The 24,539-nt window shown below is 30.1% G+C and overlaps 2 protein-coding genes across 7 annotated transcripts; both read right to left on the reverse strand.

The window, feature by feature from the left end:
* Positions 1–150: 150 nt before the first annotated feature.
* Positions 151–5,560, reverse strand: LOC100789187 (ras-related protein RABA5a-like). 4 transcript variants are annotated; one of them, XM_041013054.1, is made up of 5 exons: positions 5,421–5,552; positions 3,442–3,523; positions 2,015–2,112; positions 1,452–1,887; positions 151–656 (listed from the first exon to the last, which is right to left on the reverse strand). In XM_041013054.1, exons 4-5 carry the CDS (start codon positions 1,789–1,791, stop codon positions 316–318), a joined length of 681 nt encoding a protein of 226 aa, XP_040868988.1. In that variant the 5' UTR covers positions 1,792–1,887; positions 2,015–2,112; positions 3,442–3,523; positions 5,421–5,552; the 3' UTR covers positions 151–315. The 4 variants fall into 4 exon arrangements, with proteins under 4 accessions (XP_040868988.1, XP_006605347.1, XP_014627720.1 ...); XM_006605284.4 differs by having other exon boundaries at positions 5,001–5,467; NM_001255739.3 differs by having other exon boundaries at positions 203–656; positions 5,470–5,560.
* A 1,848-nt stretch (positions 5,561–7,408) lies between these two features.
* On the reverse strand, positions 7,409–16,575 carry LOC100789709 (splicing factor U2AF-associated protein 2). 3 transcript variants are annotated; one of them, XM_003556387.4, is made up of 14 exons: positions 16,434–16,575; positions 16,205–16,288; positions 15,845–15,979; positions 15,491–15,720; positions 13,699–13,920; positions 13,473–13,565; positions 13,353–13,391; positions 12,797–12,886; positions 12,614–12,716; positions 12,417–12,497; positions 11,094–11,170; positions 10,363–10,443; positions 8,770–8,861; positions 7,409–7,874 (listed from the first exon to the last, which is right to left on the reverse strand). In XM_003556387.4, the coding sequence occupies exons 1-14, from the start codon at positions 16,483–16,485 to the stop codon at positions 7,751–7,753; spliced, it is 1,503 nt and encodes a 500-aa protein (XP_003556435.1). In that variant the 5' UTR covers positions 16,486–16,575; the 3' UTR covers positions 7,409–7,750. The 3 variants fall into 3 exon arrangements, with proteins under 3 accessions (XP_003556435.1, XP_006606428.1, XP_040869372.1); XM_006606365.3 differs by lacking the exon at positions 16,434–16,575 and having other exon boundaries at positions 13,699–13,903; positions 16,205–16,291; XM_041013438.1 differs by lacking the exon at positions 16,434–16,575 and having other exon boundaries at positions 13,699–13,903; positions 15,845–16,286.
* Positions 16,576–24,539: the final 7,964 nt, after the last annotated feature.

Genomic DNA, 24,539 nt, shown 5'->3' on the forward strand with positions numbered 1-24,539 from the left:
TAAAGATAAATATCTGAATTATTTTATATGATTTTTCGTGCACACGTAAAATAAAGGAAAATTTGGATATTTTAGTGCTTCTCATTATAATTATCGTAACTCTTCTATTTTAACTATCTATATTTTTTTCTAGTGTCATTTAAGAACCAGTTTCACTAAATTCTTCTCATATTTGTAATCCTTCCAACGTATTAACAATTTCTACTCCAAAATCTCAGTGAACATTTAACGATAAATCGATCTGAGTTACATTTTCAGGATCGGTTGAATAATTATAATAAAAACTCAGTCTAGGAGGGGACATATTATCAAAACCTAAGATGAACAACATCTTTTTTTAGACTGGGCATCTGCTTCTCCGTCCCCTTCCCCTTCCCCTTGTAGTACAACAGTCTTTCCATTTTCAATTCGGGTAACATCCTGTTTGTTGAGCTCTTGAGACATCATAACCTTCCGACTTAGGATGTTGTAAATCTCCTTTACAACAGTTTCAAAAGCAGCTGCTACATTTGATGAATCAAGAGCTGATGTCTCCATGAAGAACAAACCCTGTGCCTCAGCTAAGGCCTTGCCTTCCGCGGTAGCCACCTCCCTTGCATCTTTAAGATCTGACTTGTTCCCAACAAGTATTGTCACAACGTTCATGTCAGAGTGAGCTGTTAAATAATAAACCAGTCCATTTAATACTTGTTTTTATCACATTCACAATCAAAATATGTGAATATATATGTTTTGAAGCAAGAAAAAGAATAAACATGTGGCCTATCAATACAAGCTCATGACTAGGTCTTATTTTGATAAACTTCTCCATAAGCATGCAGAAAAAATGAAGTAAATAGAAATAAACGTATCTCAAATTAGCTTATGGATAAACTAATTTGTAGAATCTCTTTCATTTAGCTTTTCCTTTTAACTTACGCATAAGCTAATTATAGTTTATGGAAAAAACTTATTTTTATTTTCTTCTGTAAGTACTTATGGAGAAGTTTTTTCCAAACAAGCCTAAAAAAATCAACTATTTTACACGTTTATTACAAGGTGTATATTTATACAAGTGCCTATTATGTATTATATTAATATTAAAAAAAAGACCAACAAGAATAACATAAAAATGCAAAAAGTCAAAGCAGAAAAGAGAAAAATTAAATGCAATTCAGAATTTAACATCCCCATGATACATTCAATAAGATAATGTTTCATTAACTAATTAAACCGAATCACCTTAAGAGAAAAAAAAAAGGATTATAATCTTGTTTAAATAGAACCATATTAAGTACCAATAAGCCATTAAATTTCAGTATCATAATCACAATGTTTTTATATATGGTACCAATACCGAATTGAAGGACAAGTTAACAATTACCTAAATCAGAAGAAACCTCACAAAGAAAATAAGCATGAGAAACACTTCAAGATGGTAAAAAGGGTTCAAACATAATTGTAATTCTTACTGTGAAGTTCATTAAGCCATCGGCCTATGCTATCAAACGTTTGGCGCCGACTGATATCATACACCAGAAGAGCTCCAACTGCACCCCTATAATATGCAGATGTAACAGCTCTGAACCTCTCCTGCCCAGCAGTGTCCCATATCTGTGCTTTAACTTCCTTCCCATTAATATCCATCTTCTGAGTTTGAAACTCTACTCCTATAGTTGACTTTGAATTAGGATAAAACTCATCTCTGGCAAATCGTGCAAGTAAATTTGATTTCCCTACAGCTGAATCACCAATTAAAACAATCTTGAAGAGGTAGTCTTCAGTCTTCTCTTCTTCATTATAAAAAGCCATCTGTCAGACCTAAGGATTGCCAGTGTGTAGAGGCAAATCAAACATATATAATCATCTCGACTCTGGCCCTTTCCACTACTAGAATGTCAACTTCACCTAAGATGAGAACAAGGATCAGAAAACAAAAGAGGATCTGCTAACAAAGAATTACAGAAGACAGGAAGGCTATATCAGTGAAACACATTGTAGTTCCATAAGAATCTTGAATATATAATATATTTACCTTATGAAGCGACTGTTGACTGTTTCTAGCACATACAACTGTATCCAACATTGGCAACAAGCCCCCCAATTCAAACAAATCAAAACTTTATTGAGTACCTGAAAGCATGAGTTTCCAATATGCACCACTGTCAATGAAGTATTATATTAATTCTATGACTTCTATTCATATCTAGAGAGTAGAGAGTATTCTCAACAGTAAATTATTTCCAGTTTTTTTTCCATTACTGTTTCTTGAGAAAAAGAAATGTTACTTCAAGTGAGAATCAAATCAAAATAATAACCTTGCCCAAAGAAGCATGAATATTGTTTCAAAAAATGGAAACAATTGCCCAATAAACCACAGATCTGGCAATACAACCAACAGATGGGCAAGTTTAAAATATCAGAACTCTCAACCTCGAGTGCTAAAAAGTATCTCATATATAATGACAATTCAACTGTACCATAATTTAACATAGGGTCAACAGAACCAGAGAAATTAGAAATAAAAATAAAAATAGTTTCTTAGGTATTTTGAATTCTTTTTCATAATTATTTTTAAAAAATAGAGACTATAAAAAAAATCTATTTTTGTAGAAGCTAATAAGATGTTACACAGTTACAGTCTCTGATCAATCAAACTTGGATGCTAAAGTAGTACTTTTGGTAAAGTTTATCAGTAAAAGCAAAGAGTTGAAGAACCAATTGTCACCTATTATGCATAGGTAATATTATGCTTATATTAGTGTGTTGGACTGATCCTGTCACCTGTTAGTTACGGGAAGGAAAACTAGAGAAGCATGAAAAAGGAAGACCACCAGTATTAACCTTTTTAGGAAAGGAGGATTGATCAAAAGAATCAGAAAAATATCCAACTAAAGTCATTGAACTACCCACAGCAAAATTGATTTCAACATTAGCTTCTAGCCTTGATTAAACCCTGATAAAAGGTTTTATATTATACATATTATCTTTACTTTATAACATAACAAAAAACAAAGCATAGTGCTAAATCTTTTCCTCCTAGCATAACAAAAATCAAGGTATGGAGTTATAAATCTTTTCAAGAGATTAATGTGGGAACACTGGAACAGAAGGTAAAAATTGAGGTTGATTGCAATTTTGGCTTGCAAACAGGCATTTCCCACAACCCAACTAACATTGGAACTTAGATTGGTAAAATAGCGGATTTAATGAAAAAGAAGGGTAGTAAAAGAAAAAGATCAAAGACTTCTAAACATATTTCAATCCATCTTTTGTTTTAGAGGGGAACTTATTTGACCCCAAAAAAATAATTGTTGGCAAAGGACAGCCCATGTGATGGTAAGTTTTAAAATTTTCAAGGTAAAACTCTAAATTATGGGTTCTAAATCATTTTGGATTGTTATTTTCTTAGATATCTAGATAGAAAATTATGCAGAAGGTAAATTCAACAAATATAAATACCTCAACCTCCTTCACTGCTTGTTTTCCCCTCAACTCTTCAACTTCAGCTTACCCTTCCACTAAGTCTTTATAATCTCAAACACTGGTATTAATTAAAAATGGATTAGATAATTCTTACTGAGAGATAAGGTGATTTTCTTAAACAATACAAAAGGGTAAAACTTAAACATTAAATAAGAAATGTCAGGTAAACCCATATCTATAACCAAAGGCAATATGATTTCAAGAATCAATCAAGATTATTTTTATGTTGTTTTGATCCGGGCATAATATAATCTAATGGGATAAGGGAAGGTAGTTGTTGTTGTACTAGGTCTAATCCACAAATGTTGTCATGTCTCAAACAATGATGCTAACGTCTATAGAGTGCAGTAGGTTTATGGAGCATAAAGGATGTAACCAGCTTTTATAACAAATAGCCAAATTATTATAATTATTTTTTGGGTGGAAGGACAAAGGATGATATTATTAGAACAAAGAATGAAAGATTACAGAACAAGCTAAATCCATCAAAACACAGGCACAAAAAAGATAGAAAAGAAATATAGTATGTCCCTCTACATTTGGTATGTAAGTTCCCTCAAAGAGAGAGTGTACCAAACACCAAAGAGAGGCCACAAAAAAGATCCTCTGCTATCCCATGCCAGATCTGAGACAATTACTTCAAAGTATTTTACTCAAGCCACACCAAGAAGTGCATAGATGAAACAACCCTTCTTTTACGGCTATAACAAATAATGTCCTCTAATATTCACAATATTTTCCTTTGCATCTTTAAAAAATTCTACTCAATAAAGTGATCCTCATATAACATGTTGAGACAAACCACCACCAACTACCTAACTAGAATTCCTCTGGAATCTTTGAACACCGCTCTTAGAAACAGCAATGATAACTATTCTCCAAACAAGTCCTCATCTCATCATATTAAAATCATCAGACTGATTTTCATTATTTCTATGTCCATAGACAATACATAATCGAAATACAAAGACCTAACAGGTTACAGTAATGAAGAAGACAAACGAAATCTCTTATGGACTCGTATAAAGACATTAAGGGCATGCTTGATTTTCTTCTCACTTTTTGGTTTTCAAAACTCTTTTCTAAAATCATTTCCTACTACTCAACAATCAATTTCTCATCCAAAATATATTTATTGTCTTTATAAAGATAAGCCCCCCACCCCCCGTGCCTTGCACGACCGTCCACCAACTGTCTAATCAACCTTGTTTAGTTATGACAGAAAACACATGCAATTCATTGAATCAGGATTTCTCTCTCTAAAATCTGTCTCCAAAACACAAACACAAACACACACATATTAATTGATCTTTCAATAAATGAGTGGTCCCTACAACTCCTCTTGAATTTAACTGACTCATTTTAAAACTCATAGCTAATCATATCTAGTTGTGCAGCAATCACTACTCAAAACAAAACAAAAGAAAGAGAAAAGAATGAACTAGAAACTAGGGGTTCAGTTAAACCATTAATAATCAACACTCTTATTTCAATTCAAATTTCAAAATAAAACTCAGCAACTAACGGTGAAATACCATGTAACCAGGCACATCAATTCCAAACCCAGTGATCGTGCTGATTGGCGCGTGTCCAGAGCAAAGAAGAAGAAGATTATGATGTATAATATGGATACACTCTCTTTACCCAAACACTAACAGATAAACACGCAAACCAAGGACACGGAAATCGAACTATTACATATACAACAAGTTAGGCAAAGTATAATAATAATAATAATAATAATAACAAAAGATGCAGCATGTAAAAACTGAATCAAGTTCAGATAAGTTCGCAATGTGACTGAAATTTCACCAGATACGTTAATCAATGAAGTTAATCACGGTGCAAAACATATGAGAAGGAAAAAGAGGGGGAAAATGAAAAAGAAAAGGGAAATTTCGAATGAACTGTAAAAAAAAAAAAAAAAAAAACGAAAAGCGTGATTGAGGAGTTGCCTGAGAGAAGAGAAACGGGGGAAAGGGAGAAAAGAGAGAAGGGATCTACCGTTGAGACGGACGTATGCGTCTTGTCTGTGTTTTCACGTTTGCGTCTGCGGGTTATTTTCGTGACACTAAACTAGTACCTTCTCTGCATCAATTCCTTTTTTCTTTCAGTTCCTTTTTAAGTAAATTACTTTCTCCTATATTTTTAGAAACCAATTGAATTGACAATGGTGCCAAGGAAAGTTGCATTTTCTTCGATGATAACGACATTGATTGAAGAATTAAAAAAAATACTTATGGTATAAATTATAAAAATAATAATAAATAATATAATTTTTTTTCTCAATAAAAATATTGTGTTCCTTAAATAATACTCTTTGGATACTAATTAACACTTCTCTTATTTTTTATTATATTTTGAGTAAATTAACCATAGATTACAAAGTATTTCATATACCGTCATGCACTCGAATTAATTAATGTGAAATTTTTTCAAATTAACTCATAATCTTGAGTTAGTCTTGAGTATGCAACAGATTAATAATGATATCGTAGGTGCTCACAATTTAAAATTACTTAAATACTTTTAATTATATATAAAATAAGTTGTTCTACTTTGTTTTATATAAGCATGCATTAAAAAATATATTTTAATATACATATTGGCTTTAAAGTTACATGGGTGCTGGTAATTATCCGTATATATCTTTCAAATTCATAGGTATTCGACGAAGTTATGGGGGCTCCTAGTTGTGCCTGTCTCGTCACATTACCAACCTTATTTAAAATATTGAAGTGAATTATTTTCTTTTAAATGTTAATAACACTTTTTAAGGTATTTTAACACTATCCTTTGTTTTGTTTTGTTTTTTTTATTTATCTTAACTCATCTATATTTTAAATAAGGTTGGTAATGGGGAATGATCTTGATGAAGTTAGGAATATTCATTGCGGTTCTTAATGACCTCTCTTATCATACTTATTACCTATTCAAATGATGTTTTTACATTAATTAATAACACAAAATTAGTTAATGAAAAATTAAAAATATATTTTTTAAAAAAATATTATGATTATTGTGTCATCATTTAACATACTTGATAGTAAAGACAAAATATTAACAGTGGAAAATAATAGAAACTAAAATACTAAAAAAATTGAACTAAAAAAAATTAAGAGAATTTTTTTAAGGAAAATAACATATTTAACTGAAATACTTAATCAATGAGTTTTTAATTAAACTATTGATCAAGGAGACATAATCTATGCACGAATCGAACTTTAAGTGTATGTGTAGATTGAAGTTAAAAATGTTACACCCACATTTCATTGCAACTCCAACAAATGAAAATAAAAATAAGATTCATAATCCTTTTGACAAAATTACTTTTACCTTAAAAGTACTTTTTTACTTGAAAACCAATCAGCCAAACATGGACTAAGTTGACTCAGTCAACTTAGTTTAGGTAATTGTTTTTTGAGTGATCCATTACTAATTTTCGGATCAGTTGTTTAAAGTTCTCCATGTCAAAATGCACCAATGAGGGGATGGAAAAGCAGGAGAAAAATAATGAAACAATTAGATAATCCATATATGTTTGATGCGTGTCAAGAAAAACAAGCTAACTGAAATTTTATACTGGGAAATGGCAATTTCCTACATGTACTTCCCGAGCACCTTTTTCTTTATATATATATATATATATATATATATATAGAAAATCCCGTGTACCTTTTTCAGTCATTAATACTTCAATTATCTTACATGGAACCGTTAACGAGATTTGGCAGCACAAGACACGTACCTTATGTAAAATGAAATTGTGAAAACCCACAGCAATCATCAAATCAATGCAATTACAAACCTATCATAGGGTGACCATCACCAACGGCTACAATGCCCCATGGTATTTACCTTTTTTTTTTTGTTACCCTATGGAATGGAACGATTCTTTTACTACGCATACAATCCCATACGATTTTTTACATGCTCAAGTGTCTTACTCCAACGGTTAAGATAACTTAAATTAATCTAACAGTTCAAATTTAACTGCATTGTCACATGTCATAACTCAAAATCTGTGACTTGGAATAACTGAATGCTACACTACACGCAGGGTGTGATACAATTTTCCAAATAAGATGAGCTAGCCAAATCAGTAACTTCTTTTCTCCTCTATTTCATTTTTGCTTTTCCCAATTACATAAGGAAAACTAATATATCATTGCAAAACCGAGAAAAGTGATGACCTAGTAATCCAAAAGCTCCAGCCATCGTGAAATATTCCTAGGTCCGGACTTATATGGAACGGTGAATCTGGTGCAATGCTATTCTCATTAACTCAGTCACCTTCAAGTTCAGCACCAAACTGCTCCAGCCGAATGACATCTTCTTCCAGATCCCGGACTAAGGCATGGTTAACCGAACCATCATCTTCACTGGCATGTATCTGTCTACCACCAAACCTGATAAAATAAATGAGGAAAAGAATGGCTAGAGTTGATATACAAAGGAAAAGGTAAATGAAGATACAAATGAGAAATAAAGGAGAAAAGAAAAGGTAAAAACAACTGCAAAAATGACAAGAAAAGATTCTCATAGGAAACTATAATCTAATCACTTATTAAAGAGCTTGCAAGTGCAAGGTGATTCCAAGAGAAAGTCTAATTACACAACATGGGGTCTTAATCCTTGATGTCCGTTTTAAGAACAGAAAACAAAAATCAAAGAATCAAATAGTGGCAGCTTAAGGGAGATAAACATTTGACTTTTAAGAAGAAAATTATAGAGGAAGAAAAATGGGAATCACAAAGTAGTGCTAATCTCATTTGGGATAAGATGTTTAAGAAAATTGCTAAACCAATCTTAGGAGAATCAAAAGGTTTGGGATTGAGTGATAAGGAATCTTGGTGGTAGAATGGAAGTGTTCAAGAAAAGGTAAGAAATAAAAAGGAGTGTTTTAAGACTTTATCCAGGTGTAATAATACTAAAAATCGAACAACTTATCATAAGACTAAATGAGTGTCATAAGACTTAAATTAATTTGCAAACAGAAAAAGATTGAATCATATAATTAAGCATAATTATATGGGGTTTTTTTTTATAACCACCTACTGAATTATACGATTCTTTTATAACCACCTCAGTTTCTGCCCCTGAAACACTGTATGTTTCAACTATTTTAATAGTAAGTTTCCTAGTTGATGATGAATATCTAAAATCAGATTTGGAGATGGTCAACTACAGAAAGTCATCAGGTCCAGGTCGAGCATGCTGCTTATATGATGCAGTAAGTTGCTACAACATGAAGGTTATGCATATATTGAACAAGAAGAAAATGGACAAAACAGATATAATTACCATCGTCCGTTCATCAATTCTATGCACTTTTGGGCATCCTTCCTATCCTTGAATCTTACCAAAACAACTCCCTGAGGATGATTCTCACATATCTCCAGGAGAAAACAAGCAGCAAACATGAAAAAGAAGAGACAAAATTAGGGAACACAAATACAATAGTTGCATGAATATGATAGGTATGAGTAGATTAGTAACACTACTACAGTACACACTCAGGATACAACAAAATTTCTAAAAACTAGGGCAAGGGTGTGAGAAGATATATTACACAAAATTATGGAAATATATAAATCAAGTAAATGAAGTAGAAGATACATACAATTTCCAAGTTAATTCTGTCGACAGCTGTCATAGCATAATGTAATCAAGTCATAACTCACTGGAAGCAGTGTTACAAGGACTCAGACTACATATTTTATCAGCTTGGACATCTCAAACTATAGGCATGGACAAGAAATAGTACAATATTTGCAAGGCTAAAGTATATTTTTGGTACCTTATATTTTTACAAAAATTCGTTTTGGTCTTTTTATCTTTTTAAAAAAATTATTTTGATCCTTTATCTCTCAAATTTGGGTCAATGTTGCCCTTTTGAAACAGTGATCTTTTTCAACTTTGGGGCATAATTTTGATTTATTGATTTAAGTCATGAAACTTGTTCCATTAGATTTACCTACCTACATGGCAGTTATGGAACCCAACTAATGTTCTAACCAAAAATGCCACTAAATTAAAGTTCATAACAAATAAATATTTTTAAAATATAAATTATATTATAATTAAAATTGGTAATAAATAAATATTTTTTAATATATAAATTATATGTTGGATTTACAATAAATAATTTGTATTGTCCTACAAGGTTATTTTTAACTATTGACAATTTCTTTTAAGAAAATATTGAAATTCACTTTAGAAATAAAAAAGAAAATGATAAATTGAAAGAGACAAATGGTTAAGAAAATCAAGTACAGGTAAAGATAAAAAGAAAGTGGTTTGAGATAGTTGAAAAAGAAATTTTTTGAACTAGTTATTAAATCAAATTAAATTTGAAAGGAATAAAAAATATATTAAATGATCAATTTATGATCTTAGGATATGATGTGGCTCAATGAGAGTGATAACAACTCCTAAAAACGCTTTCATGTAAGAAAAACTTCTAACGATGCTTTTGTTGAAGAATAAATCTAGAATCACTCGTTCAAGATGACAATACACAAATTTATAATATAGGGAAACTTTAGATGTTCATAAAATTTAATAACAGAGGCTTCAAGAGTTGCATAATAAATTGATAATATATCTAAAACTTTTCTCCCTTCATTTTAAAACACTCCTAAGCAAGGGCTAAGTTTACTTAAAACCTTCACCTCCCAAACCCACCATCCAAACATAGCCTTAGGCACACCTATAACATCACAGATTTAGTAAGGACTAAAGGAATCATAGAAGTAAAGGAAAAACAAAACGTAGAAGTATTTTTCACTCAATTGATTTAACTGATAACAAAATATTTATTAGAAAAGAGAAAAAAAATGGAAAAAGAAAAGAATAGCAATTCTATTCATTTTTTAAGGCATATAGATTAACTACCTTGACTGAATCCACAGGACCAAGCTTTGTACACTCCTCTTTAACATCTTCTTCTAGTTCTAAATGCAGATTTTCATCAGCCTGCGTAGATAGGGTAATATCAGCAAATGTCCAACATGAGAAATAGCAGCACCAAATTATAATTCCTGAGAGAGCAAATTTTAATTCGACAGTCATATGAGAAAAGCAGGAATGCATAACTCAAATTCAAAAGTTAACTAAGGGGAGAGATTGTCTGGGCCCATAAGGAGTATTTTGGCCAAATTCCTAGCCAATGTGGGACATCTAAACACTCATTCTGAGGACTGCACATTTGGAGTGTGAAGTTTGCAAGACAAGACATCTACAAGGCCCAACATCGAGACTAGATGCTCCGATACCATATTAGAAATGGATCAAGTTTAACTTATCCCTAAAAACTAGGTCAAGGGGGAGGATGGCGCAAACCTTGTAAGAAATATTTTGGTCATATTTCTAGCTCATGTGGAACATCACAATAATAATCATTACCATCACAACAGAAAAAAAAAAGATTAATTTTGATCACATAAAATACTTATTCTAAATATGTACGTTAGAACTGTTAGAACTTTTAAAAATGTAAAAAACTTCAATGTTTCTGTGGTCTATAAAACCCTGTCCAAAATGATGGGGAGGTATGGCAACTTTTATAGCAAGTTTCTAGTGTGATAATTGTATCAAGAAAACAAGCAAAATTAAGTAACACCAACCCTCATTTCAGCTGGAGCGAACATATAACGAAGGATAACAGTTGCTGGAATTGAAACTTTTGCATCATCGCGACCACCTGAGCCATACAATGAGAAAGACATGACTATCAGGGATGCATGCTAAACAAAACAAGAAATTAACTCTGAAAATGAATCTAAAAATCTCAAGTCAACCAAAATAATCTAAACTTCTCACACTACTGAGATTGAAAAGGATTTTGAATATGACATGTGAGCATAGCATGCTTTCTAGATCCACCATCATCAAAAGCAGACAAGACAACAGAATACATTCTAGTAATAAAAAATTTAAACGATTCTCAAAATTTGCAATGGCTCCACTATTCAAAGAATACTATATTACAGACTTCAATGAGACATCAATTAGTTAGCTCCAAAATGCACTCAGTAGTTATTTCATTGCTTCATTTCCAAATTTTCTTCTAAGATAAAGGTTCACAAACTCAAATATAACTAATAAATTGGTTCTATGACATATGGTCAAGTTGTTTTTATCTATTTCTAGCATAGTTATTACAATCTTTCAATTCACGATTTGAATCCAACAATTCGGCTACCTAGCAATTCATATCATATGATAAATCTCAAATGACTTTGTATCTTATGACACATGAATGAATTTGTACAATTTCGGATCATTGATAATTTGATATGAATGACACAATTCAACAATTATTTTCTTTTCTTTCACCAATTCTCTTGAAAAAAAATTGACAAGTCATATAAGTTTAAATTGTTAAATTAAGGAATTGAAGGGGCATTAGTGCCTATTTGATTATTCCACTACTTTATTTGTCACACACTCATTTAATGCATGCACTATATTTTGGCTATTTCTTGCTTCCTTTCCATTCTTCTAAAATAAAGGCTTGACAAACTCAGATATAACTAATAATTTTGTTTTATAAGACTTATTGTTAAATTGTTTTATCTCTTTTAAGTATAAAAATATTACATCGAAAACTATATATCATCTATGAGATATTTGAAGTGATTTTTTATTGTCTCTAAATCTTATGATTTGATACAAATTATGATTCAAAATTCAAAAATTAGATTGGTGATTCACAATTTGAAAACCTTTCTCAATACACAACAAAGAATCTATTGACACAAGTACAGACTTGACCCACTTACACCATCTAGAAATTTCTTGTAAAAATATTTCCAGAATGTAAATCAATATTGCATTTTAATTCAAAAATAAATAAATGAAAAGGGGGAAATTAGGCTAAATCAAAGATTGAACAGGGAATCATATTCCAGAAAATCAACTTTAAAATTTTGGGAGACCAAACATACCCCATCCAAGCATTTTGTCTTCCACCTTTTTCAATTTCTTTTTCTTTTTACCGTCTACTTGCTTGGATACAAACTTGTCTCCTGCATAAGAAAGCTCCATCAAGCAACAGCATGCATAATAAATACAAAATTTTTAATTTAATACATGGATTTCCAGAAGTTGTCATAGGAAATATTAAGAATCCAAAAATATTTACCTTTCTGCTCAAATTTAGCCTGGCTGACAGACATAGGAATCTTGCCACCAGGGCGAAGAGGTGCTCCATCCAAAATTTGAATTGCCAAAGCCACAGAAGGTTCCTAGTAAATGCAAACATAATTGAAACCCTGTTACATCCACAGCTATATGTCACAGGCAGAACAATAAGGAAAACAGTTACCTTAAGATATGTAACCAGAGCATCTCCCTTTTTCCTTCCTGTCTCTTTATCAACATAGAGCTTCACACGAGGTCTTTTGGTTTCGGGGTCCTATTATAACCATGATCATGGATTCATAAGAAGCCAGTGTGAGTCACGATGCCCTCAGTTTCTTGTAAAAGTTGCTAGGCCCTTGTGATTCACTTATGGTTAGGGCATTGGCACGTGCATGTGCCCAGAAAAGGGAAAGACAGGCCCACCAAATTTTCATCACAAATACAAGGCTTACTATCAAAACCCGCATGATGGCATTGAAAAGGACAAACATGATATGCAACATACTTTGCTCTTCCATATGTAGAAATGTTAATTCATACATACTTTTGGCAGTATTGAAGAGCTACTGTATCATTAATTTATAGAGTGCCAACAGTGTTTTCCTTCCCCATATATATAACATGTTTAAGACACTTCCAACCGTAAAAAACTAATATATGACATGAATTATAGCTCAAATGTTTATAATTTTACTATTTACAATTGAATAGACAATATATAATATTGGAATAGAATATACCTCCTTTATAATTCCACATTTGGAAAATACCTCCACAATCTGCAATACATTACCCATGTCATGTTAATTATTGCAACAAAAACTAGATTCAGGCAAATTGAGCGAAAAGTTTATACTTACTTCATCAGTGGTAACATCCTCAGGCAACCCAGTGACATAAACATGCGTATTAATCTTTAATTCAAACCAACTATCAGGGGGTTTATTAGCTTCCTGAAACAGAATGAGATCAATAGAGATGCCATTCGTCTCCCAGAAGAGGTACTCATTTCCAAGTCAAACCAAGAAATAAGAAAATGGATCAGGGTGAAACCATTGATAGATAAGATGGAAAGAAAAGGCGCACCTTCTTGTCTGTTTGTTGATCTGAAAGCATCCTTTTTCCACCTGATATCACATTGGTATTATTTTCTTCTTCCTTTAAGGGAGGCACAGAAACACTCAATTTTGGACTATCTTCAAACTTTTCAGAGGCATCAGAATTAGGTATTGTTGGAAAAACTTCCTCTTCTTCCAAGAAGGTCATCTCTTCAACCCCATAAGGCTTAGTGCTGCCAGTTGGATAATCCTATGACACAACTTCATTAATCACACTAAAAAAAATCAATTAAAAATACATTCAAGAAACAATCAACAATCTTGGCCCAAGGAATAAATACAAAGGCATCATTGCGATTTATAGGGATACATGCGAACATGAATAAGTATAACAGGCCTAAAGATTGAAAAGACAACATTCTCACTTATGGGTACTATAATGAGAAGGGAAATGAAAACACCACATAATTCACAGGAAACAAAATGTGACTGGCAGAAACCAAACCAGAAAGAGAACTAGAGAAGTAATCAAATCCAAGTAAAAAGAAAAAAACTACAAGAGTATCCAGAACAGAAACACCTCAGCTTAATTCAGTTTTGTAGAATATTTAGATTTAACACTTCATAAAAATTAAAACTTGTTAATGTATTAAAAAAACAAACAAAATAATTTACACTTGAGAAACACTTATTCATGCTTGTATAGGGAGGTGGTTCTCAAGAAATTTAAAGAAAGAGGAAGTATTGATTCCCTTTGAATTAAAAGAATCCTAGAACTTTTAAGATCTAGTACCCAACAGAAGCCATGAAAATTCAATACCTAGCAGCATTGTGATTAATGAACAGCAGCCACAATCTTCATCAATGAATCACTGAATAGATTCAAAGGAAAGATGAAAGGTGCACACATAATTATTTATCACTTGTTTGACAAAAAAAATATACACAGTAAATCTCACAAGTAACTGCAACTCCTCCAAATAAGTAATTCTTATGTTATCTATTAAAATTCTAATTATAAAATTGATAGTAAAATAAATTCTTTCGTATGATTTGGGCATACATTTCCTTACAGACTGTTTCAGATTCCATTAGAGCCTTATAGTTAGTGCCCGTTTAGTTTAAATTTTTTATAATTGATTTTGGAAGTTTACACTTGCATTAATATTCTCGACCAATATCACATGTGGAAGTGCCAAATTACCAAACACGGTATATCTATTTATTTTGGAAGTGCACAGTATCACATTGACAAATTAATATTCTACTTTTCCATTTATTGGGATAACATATAATCCCATTGGCATGGCAGAAGCTTCTTTTTTTTCCTTCTGCCCAAGGGGGATTGTGTGTGTTATAAGAAGAATAAGTTCTGCTGGATGCCAAACATGAACTATTACAGCAATATTTGATTATTGGGATTCATTGCCCATTTGGCTTGTGCAGAATCTAAAACAAAAGACCCTATTGTTTTCAAAGCAATGTGTTATTGAGTCATCTCTTTCAGATGTCAATCTTGTTAACAGGCCATAATAATAGGCTCAAAAAAGGAAACAAATACAACTAATCAATTCGACAAATGTGAAATCAGCCCTATGAAACCACATAAGCCTCAAAAAACAGTTCAAATTTTAAGGAGTGACAACTTGATTAAAGATATTCTAAAATCCTGGGCATCAAATTTTAGTTAAGCCTTTAGCCTATGTTCATGACTTCATTTAATCATAATATAACAAAGAACATCACTGGCCACACAAAGTATGAGATTAAAAAAAATATGATGATGATGATAATAATAGCGACACATGTAATGCACGGACCTGGGGAACCCAAGCTCTAAGACTCCTATCCCACTTATATACAGTTCCATCATCATCAGTAAATCCTTCTTCACCCTCAGGTGGCGTCGAAGGTCTCTCAGAATCTTCTCCTGCCCCAGTACCACCAACATTGCCAGATAAGGATCCAAATTCCGAACCTTCCACCTGTGCCTCCACCTCCTGAATCTCCTTTTGCCATCTTTCAAACTCATCAACATCAGGAGCAGACACTACATAACAGGTCAGTCTCTAAGCTCCGCAAACAACAAGAACAACAAATACAAATAATAATAATAATAATAATAATAATAATAATAATGGAAAATCCTAAGTGAAAGAGAAGAAAAGTCATACCAGTAGTTGAAGAATCAGGTCCCTGCCGGTTAATTTGAGCCCACAGGTCAGAAACCGAGGACAAGGGCTGCCACTCACTACTTCCTTCAGACCACACAAACGTATTTTCGGAGAGGTATCCATTCAAGAAATGCTCTATCCACACCAATTTCCATGTAAATATGACAATAGAGGTTTCAATTTCACCATAAAACAAATGTGCCCAAAGTCTGAAACAGTGCAGCCTCGGAATTCACTTAATTAATTGGGGAACAAACAACAAAAATCAAAATGTACAATACCTAGCCCTAGCTCCACTCCACTTTGTTCATTCAAAAAAAAAAAACAGAGAGAGAGACAGTTTCAAATAACTCAACTCACGGCACAACTCAGAGAAGGCGTAAGGGCCAATCTGTTGTTGATCCTCGCCAAGAACGTACCATCCAACTTCAGTAACCTTTTCAGCTGCAAAACCAAATTATTATTGAAACGAAATCTAATAAGGAGCTTAGTCAAATTAATGAAACTAATCGTTTTATTTTTTACTTCTGCGAATTAAAGTTGAAAAATGCTAAAAGGTGAACGGAAACAAGTGTGCATCCATGAATACCTTGCGCTTGCGGTGGTGGGTGGTGGCTCTCGTCACCATTTTGCGAAGTCATCGATTTTAGGCACAATTTCGCGGTTTCTGCGTTTTTGCTGTCTATATATTACGGTACAAATGACAATCTCTGGAAAAGACAGAAGCTGGGTTTAGGAAATGGAAAATAAGAAAAGCAATTGGGAAAATCAATTTAATTGAGAAAATAAATAATAACAATTAAAAAATTGCTTTCTGAAATTGAAAAAAAAAATTGGAAAACCAAATGTAACAAAAATAATTTGGAAAACCAAATCAAATAAGAAAAAAATTTGTTTCTGAAATTAAATTTTTTCTAAAAAAATATGGAAATAAATATTAGGAACGAAATATAACAATAATAATAAATGTAAATGGATAAATTTTATTATATTTGAGTTTTTTTTAATATTGACGTGACTTTATATTTTTTTATTTATATAATTGTTTAAATTTATAATTCTTATATCTTTTAAGTTATAATTATTTTCATTATGCATGTAGCATAAATACCTATAGATCATATCACAAATAAATATATTAAATACCATTTTATTAAATTTAGAAAAAAAGTAAATATTAATACTACTTTGGAATAAGTTTAAAATAATTTAGTTAAAATATGCTAATAATATAAGAATTTTATATATAATAATTAAATTAAAAAATTATATAATAATTAAAATATGTGATAATGAGATCATTTAAGTCTAATATTTCATATAAATTACACAAATATCTCTATAAAATTTGCGTACTAATTATTTTAAAAATTATATTTAAAACAAATTCTAATTAAATAACAGTATAAATATTTTTAGAATATTAATGTATCAAAATTTAATTATTTTAATAATATAATCATGTTTAATAAGAGAGGTAAAGTTTAGCAATCTGATCAAGTAAGTTGTGCATAATAATATTTTTTATGCAGTAAAAAAAATAATATTTTTTTATAAACTACGTATATTTTTTCACTGATATTTGAATTCAAGATTATTAATTAAAATAAAAATTAGTTAAACATGATTCTATTTTTTATAATAATTCTACATCAATTAATATATAGGTTCGTTAATTGTGCATGATAATGTATGACTGAGTTAAAGTAAAATTATTTTTAATAAAATTCCTATATGTCAGACTTGAGCGATTTCATAATATTTTCTTTTAACTATAAACCCTAATCTCCGGCAGCATTTGAAATTGGTTTTAATTGAAAATTAATTTTAAAGTTCACTTAATATTTTTGAGTCCTTCGATATGTATCAAATTTGGTTCAGATTTCTTTACTATTAATTTACTTTTAGAATAAAAATATTTAAACATAAAAATATTTTTTGATGGTACTAAAATTACTTGAGGCAGATCTGGGCCATAACGGTTGACTGGGCCCAGGTTGCCATTGGGTCTAAAGCACCCAAAAATGGACAAATATAGCTTGGTTAATTATTTAATGTATCTCATTTTTTATTTGATATACTTCAAAAATTTGTAATATCCTTTTCTTAACCTTCCTCTCCCAAACAAGCAACAGTTGTCTCTCCTACAAACATCCAAGATCATCACATCTCAAATACCATCGCAAACACCCAATGTCCAATGTCACCTCCACATCACACCAAACCCATCATTGTGACTCTCAAGCCTTCGCACCACACCAAACCCACCTTTGTGTCACACCACCTTCATATAGTTATGATTTGAGTATCCGTAATACATACAAACACGAAGATTGTGGGTCACAGTGATGCGCGTGATAGGTGGGTGGTTGGGTGGCAATGCGGTGGTGGGTTTGGTGCGGTGTGGAGGTGATATTTAGTGGATGTGGGGTGTGCTCATGGAGGTTTGGGGGAGAGGCCATTAGGGTTTTCTTGGGAGAGAAAGGGTAGAAACAAGATATAAGAAATTTTGGAGATGCACCAAGCAAAACCTTGGAGTAGTTTTTATGCAAATTATTATTGTCATCATTGTTTTGTTAAGTTGACCCCAATCTTTTAATGAATTTTATTTACCAAAATGTTCTTGACAAAAATATGTTTATATGGTGTATCTTAACAATATCTGTCAAGATACACATAAAAACCTTTTTTTCATTATATATTAAGAAGTTATACCATAAGATCCTATTGATAGGAATAAAAATAGGTTAGGTCAAATGAGACTTTGCTTAAATAGTTTGTCTTCGTTAAAAAATCTAAGCCCAAATTTGCTATGTTATTTATCATAGGTTAATTTTTAAAAATTTGATTGACATTTTTGAAAGTCTAATTTGGTGTATTAACCTCTTTAAAAATATCTTACATATTTAAGTTTTAAGATGGACTTAACCTATATTTAAGTTTTCTATAAATATTATTATAAATTATAGTTATCAAGAAATGTCGTGTAATATTTTGATTTCTTTTACAGGACATTTCTTAACCTATATTTACAGGACATATTTTGTCTGTTTAATTAATTAATAATATTCATGTGTAGTATGGTTCTTTTTTATTTTGATTTTCACAAATAGGCTTTTATATATTTTTGTTTTATTTGGGGACAACTTTTTTCCATACAACAGAATATTAAAATTTATTCAGGGAATGGATAGTTAAATAAAATAGAAAATATGATTCTACTGTTTTGATTACATTGTGAATGTACCTATAATAAAAAAAATTGAAACATTTTTTTCCTCATAATATTAACATCATGTGATTTTTAGTTTATTTTCACAAATACATGCAATTTCTTGTATATTGACATGAGGTTATGACAAAGAAGAAAAAACAGCTGGAGAATATGATTTGTCGGCATTGAAATACTGGCCAATAACAACATCAACAAATTTTTCTGTAAATTCTATATTCTCTCTCTCTCGTGCTTTCTCATCAGTGAATCAAGTATTGCATCACATAATTCCAATATATTGACATTAATTAGAAATAACAAGTAACAATATGCCAAGAGAAGCCTACATATAAGTAGTCTATTTGCAGATCACATTGATTCTATACATTATGATTATGATTAGTTTAAAAAATTTAATTCTTTCAAATTCATGTGCTTGTGTTTCAATACAATCTAGTTCATTAATTTTTTAATAATTATTAATACTTATTAACTCCACAGTTTGTCACCTTAAATTCACAGTCTCATTTTTAGTCCATAGCATGCTTATTTTGTGCCTGTGCTAAATAAAAGTTTCTTCATTCATGGGTTGTGTTTATTCACAAAAGAAACTAATAATTTATTATTTGTCTTTTAAATATATAAATTAAAATATGCCCGTGATTACTTAATATCTGGTGCTTTGAAATTTATGGATACTTTGTGCTTCGTCAATAATCAATGAATTATAGATTGTCCACTATGAAAAAAATTAGAAGAAATAAAGAAAATTACAAGGCAAGAGTACGTCGCATCACTGAGAAGGTATATATTTTACAAATGTCATTACTAATCTGTACATAATAAGCATAGTATTAATTAAGTAAAGATGGATATATAATTTGATTGAACATATAATAATTCATATATAAATTATGTCGAGGCACGAAGAGCAGTGGCTTTTCTCGCGGTGAATCCATTAATTTATCGAGGAATAACGAGGTACGGTTGGCTTACCATCAATATTGAATATATATACATGTGTGTATTTTTTTTAAAATGAAAAAAATGGGCACCTTTTTAATGTACATTCGTGTATTATTAAGGAATTGAAAGTAAAATAATTGTATCGATCAAAATTATATTATTAATGCACTTTATTGCGATTTTAAATATATTTCTAATGAAATTTTTAATGAAATTTTTTTATTATAATTTTTTAATGGGCACCTTTTTTTTTAAAAAAAATGGCACCTTAAGAAATACAGTACTAATTAATTACGTGTACTTTGCTTACTTTTATAAGTGAAATTAACTTAGTCGGTCACCTAATCACTTATTTGGTAAAATTGCATGACTTTTATAGAGGGTCTAATATTAATCAAAGTAGTGAGATTTTTTATTTTTGGCAGTTATTAGGTATATGGGTCATTCGTCCTAGAGACACTTATATAAAAGAAAATTGTGAAAGAAAATCAATCCATTATAACATTGTTATTAGAATGAAAAACTTGATAAAAAAGACTTAATGTAAATTTTGACTTAGTGATCTTTCTTTTAATTAATACGTTGTATATGGACTTGTAATAAATATATTTTTTAAAAAAATACATATTATTATTTCATTTGTGAACTTAGTAATAAGTAGAACATATAAAAACTAGTCTAAACTTTGTCCTTTTGTTTATATTGCTAAAAATATTTGCTTTTTGTTTATTGCGTTTTTATTCATTATGTGATGGTTCATTGTTTAGTGTTTCTTGTCTCTCGCTATGTTGTGTATATCTTAGTCTTGTATACAACATTTAAATTATATAATCATATGCACCCATTGTAGTTTTGAAACTGAAATGGGAAGACTTGACATATATAATTCAAATATATTACATAGTTTTTTTTAATATTATTTAATTAAATGATAAGAATCCAGGTATCACCAACATGGTAGATGGCAAGCTATATAGGATTGGAAGAGTAGCAGGCAACAAAGATCTCTACCTCGGAACTTTCAGTAAGGAACATTAGTTTTTTTGGAGCATGCATATATATTTATATGCTTATGAGTTAGTATACTTATACGTTATATATAATTTCTTTCTGGGCCGTGGTATTTTTTGTTTTCCAATATCAAACGGTGGAATTAGTAGTATCAATTCCTTAGCTAACAATTAGCAAAAAAAAATATCAGTATTTAGCTTTAACAGTTTGTACAAGGGGAAATATTGGACTAGGTTGATCGGTTTTAGTAACTTTGGGGCAAAAAAAAAATGTTAAATTTAAGAATATGATTAATTTGTTCTCAAGGTACTATATAAATGGTGCATTTATAAGTAATTTGCAGTGCATGCGTGTGCATGTTTTCTGAAGAATTAATGAACAAAACTGTGCTACATTAATTAATTTTGCAGGCACTCATAAGAAGAAGGCATCAGAGGCATATGGCATTGCAGCCATGAAATCCCGAGGACTGAAGGCAGATGCTGAACAGTTGACCTCATCATCATGGATCCTCAAACCCCACACGTGGGTTCTAACATCAATATCTTTGGAGCTTCTCATTCTCTTGCATTCCATAAACCCCGGCTTTATCTTATGGACAGAAGTTTTGGCGCAAGAAAGAACAAGATTCTGGTTTTCGTCATAACTTTCGATATATTCATCAACTCCAGAATGCCCACAGTTTTCTTCAGTCAAATGTCATAAGCAACGATTCTGCTTCCTTTGATGATAAATAATAACAGTTCTGGATCTAACTATGTCATTTATGGTGGTGGAGATGGTTACGCGATTCCCATGGCTACTTCTACGTTCAATAATGCAGATGAAGTTATTGTTGATCAAAATAATAGAAGCAACTGTTTTGGGATAATGATGTGAAGATGCTTGGTTATGAAAATGTGTTCAGTTCAAGTACTGATCCTTATCATGCAAGGAACTTGCTGTGTTATCTTTGGCGGCCAGCATCTGGTGTTGCTGTTATTAAGGGTAGTGCATATGATCATGCATGCAATACTTGGGTGCCAATTGCGATTCCAAGTACTCTTGCACCAAGGCATATATCCCAATGATCTTTGCCCCGGAGCTTCACCGTTCACATTGTGGCATGAGTAGTTGGAAATTAGAAAGAAGGGTCATCACTCATCAAGATGCATGAAATTAATTAGGATGATGTATATACATTATTTATTGACTTCCAAATTTTGAGTTTTCATGATCTTATTCCATCTCTAACGTGTTATATCCGTAGAAATTTCCTATTGTTATAGTCTTATTCCATCGGCTCGCTATCAATTTTATGTATTAACTTGAGAATGTAGACACATCTTTGGGAACCCCCACTCGAACAGAAGCAAAATATTGGAGAAAAGGGATTTTCTCCCCTCAGTTTCCCTCTCCCTTCCTAAAAATTGAGTCAAACATCGAAACTTAATAAAAATCTCCCCCCTTTTCTAATTTTTTTAACCAAACACTATGTTAAAGAAAGTATTAACCAATCTCATTAAATCAATATTGTAAAATGAAAAAAGTAAAATTAATTGTCATATTTATTATATATAACTAGTTGTTAAATGATGAGAGATCAAGTTTCTTTAAAAATAGTTATTCGTTATTTTCACCATTTATTTTCTTAAAAATTAATAAATAATTCTCTAATGAGTAATTGATTTTAACAATTAAATTTCAAGAAAATAAATTATAAAGATAAAAAGTAACTTTTTTTAAAGTTATTACGAGAGTAACTTGATTTTTCTCTTAATAAATTTAATATATATTTAATAAATCCATATGACTTTTCATTCATAAAAAAAAATATCACCAGATTAAAAAACCACCATTATAATTGTAATGCCTGAAAATATATATTATTCTTTTAATTATATTCATATTTAAAATTTCTAAATACATAATAGAATTACATGCTATATTCATTAAAATAAATTTAATAGACAATCTACTTAAAGAAAATATTAACTATTTTATATGTTAAATCAATAATATAGAATGACATTAAATATGTAAGAATTTTCATTTTTAGAAAAAATATAATCAAATAAAAATTACTATTATAAATCAACATGTGATTCATCTAAGTGAAATTGAATTTGAATTTGTTAAGATTTCAAGTTCAAAGGTAAATGAGAAATATGTATTTGAGAGAGGAAATTTCAAAATGTTTTGTTTGGTTTGAGAAAGAAAATGAAAGAAAGGAAATATAACAAAAGAGAAAAAAAAAAGGAAAAATGAATGATTTTTTGGTTGTTTGGTAGAAAAGAAAGTGAAAAGAACTAAAGGAAAAAACTTATTTACTCTTGTTTGATTGAGTAGGAGGTGAAAAAGAAAGGGAAAAAAATTATATAAATGACTATATTACTGAAATATAAAAAAATGAGTAATTTGGTATTATGTGCAAAGGAGAGCAACTTTCTTTCTCTTTCTTCTGCACTGCAAGCATACCAAATGGAGAAACGGAATGATAATGATAATGTACACATATTTTAACATTAGCAAACTACATTATTCACGTACTTAATTGAAGATAATATATAATTTTAACTTGATAATATACTCTAATTAAAAAATATAAGAGTGTACATTAACAAATTCCAAATATATATATATATATATATATATATATATATTATTCTTTTAATTATGATAAAATAAGATATACATTGATATTATAAAATAGTTTTATGCTATTATTTAATCACAAATCATCATGATAAGTTTATTAATTTTGATAAAAATTAAATAAAAATTATACTAATAATAATTTGTAATTAAATGATAGTAAAAAAATTGTTTGTTTGACCATTAAACTCTTTAATTGTTTCTATTTTAATTTTATAATTACCTAATAGGATTAAATATTATATTTATCAAATTATAATTATACAAATTCTACTTAAAGAAATAATTAACTTTATATATGCTAAATCATTAATACAGAATGAAATTAAAAATATAACTAAATTTTATTATTCAGATATAAAATATATTAAATTTAATATATATTTATTAAATTTATACTAGTTTTCATTTTTGGAAAAAATATCATCAGATAATGCTTCAAAATATTTTTTTTAATTATTCCTCGTTTAACTCTTCTAGTTACATTTTTTACAGAAATTTTCTAGTTACATAATAACATTAAAATATATATTCATTAAATTAAATATAATACACAATCAACTTAATGAAAATATTAAATATTATATTTTTTAAATGAATAATATAGAATGAAATAAAAAATAATTAAATTTTGTATTCATTATATATACAATGTGAAAGTTTCATTAAATTTAATATATATTTATTAAATCTATATAAATTTTCATTTTTAGAAACATATCATCAGATAAAAGACAAATACTGTAAACTTAATGCTTCAAACTATATAATACAACTTTATTTTTAAAAAAATTATTAAGCTAAAACATTTTCAACAATTCTATAAAAATGTATATTCATATTTTTTTAATAGGCATATAAAATATAAAT

The sequence above is a fragment of the Glycine max genome, chromosome 20 (assembly GCF_000004515.6).
Source record: "Glycine max cultivar Williams 82 chromosome 20, Glycine_max_v4.0, whole genome shotgun sequence".
In the NCBI taxonomy this organism is placed as follows: Eukaryota; Viridiplantae; Streptophyta; class Magnoliopsida; order Fabales; family Fabaceae; genus Glycine; species Glycine max.

Excerpts from the sequence above, each read along its gene's own strand:
- LOC100789187 (XM_014772234.3), bottom strand. The coding sequence starts at position 1,791 with ATGGCTTTTTATAATGAAGAAGAGAAGACTGAAGACTACCTCTTCAAG. Across the intron at positions 657-1,451 it reads ATGGCTTAATGAACTTCACA|CTCACTCTGACATGAACGTT; the intron begins GTAAGAATTACA and ends ATTATTTAACAG.
- LOC100789709 (XM_003556387.4), bottom strand. The coding sequence starts at position 16,485 with ATGACTTCGCAAAATGGTGACGAGAGCCACCACCCACCACCGCAAGCG. Across the intron at positions 16,289-16,433 it reads CCCACCACCGCAAGCGCAAG|CTGAAAAGGTTACTGAAGTT; the intron begins GTATTCATGGAT and ends TTGGTTTTGCAG. Across the intron at positions 12,498-12,613 it reads GGCTAAATTTGAGCAGAAAG|GAGACAAGTTTGTATCCAAG; the intron begins GTAAATATTTTT and ends TTTCTTATGCAG.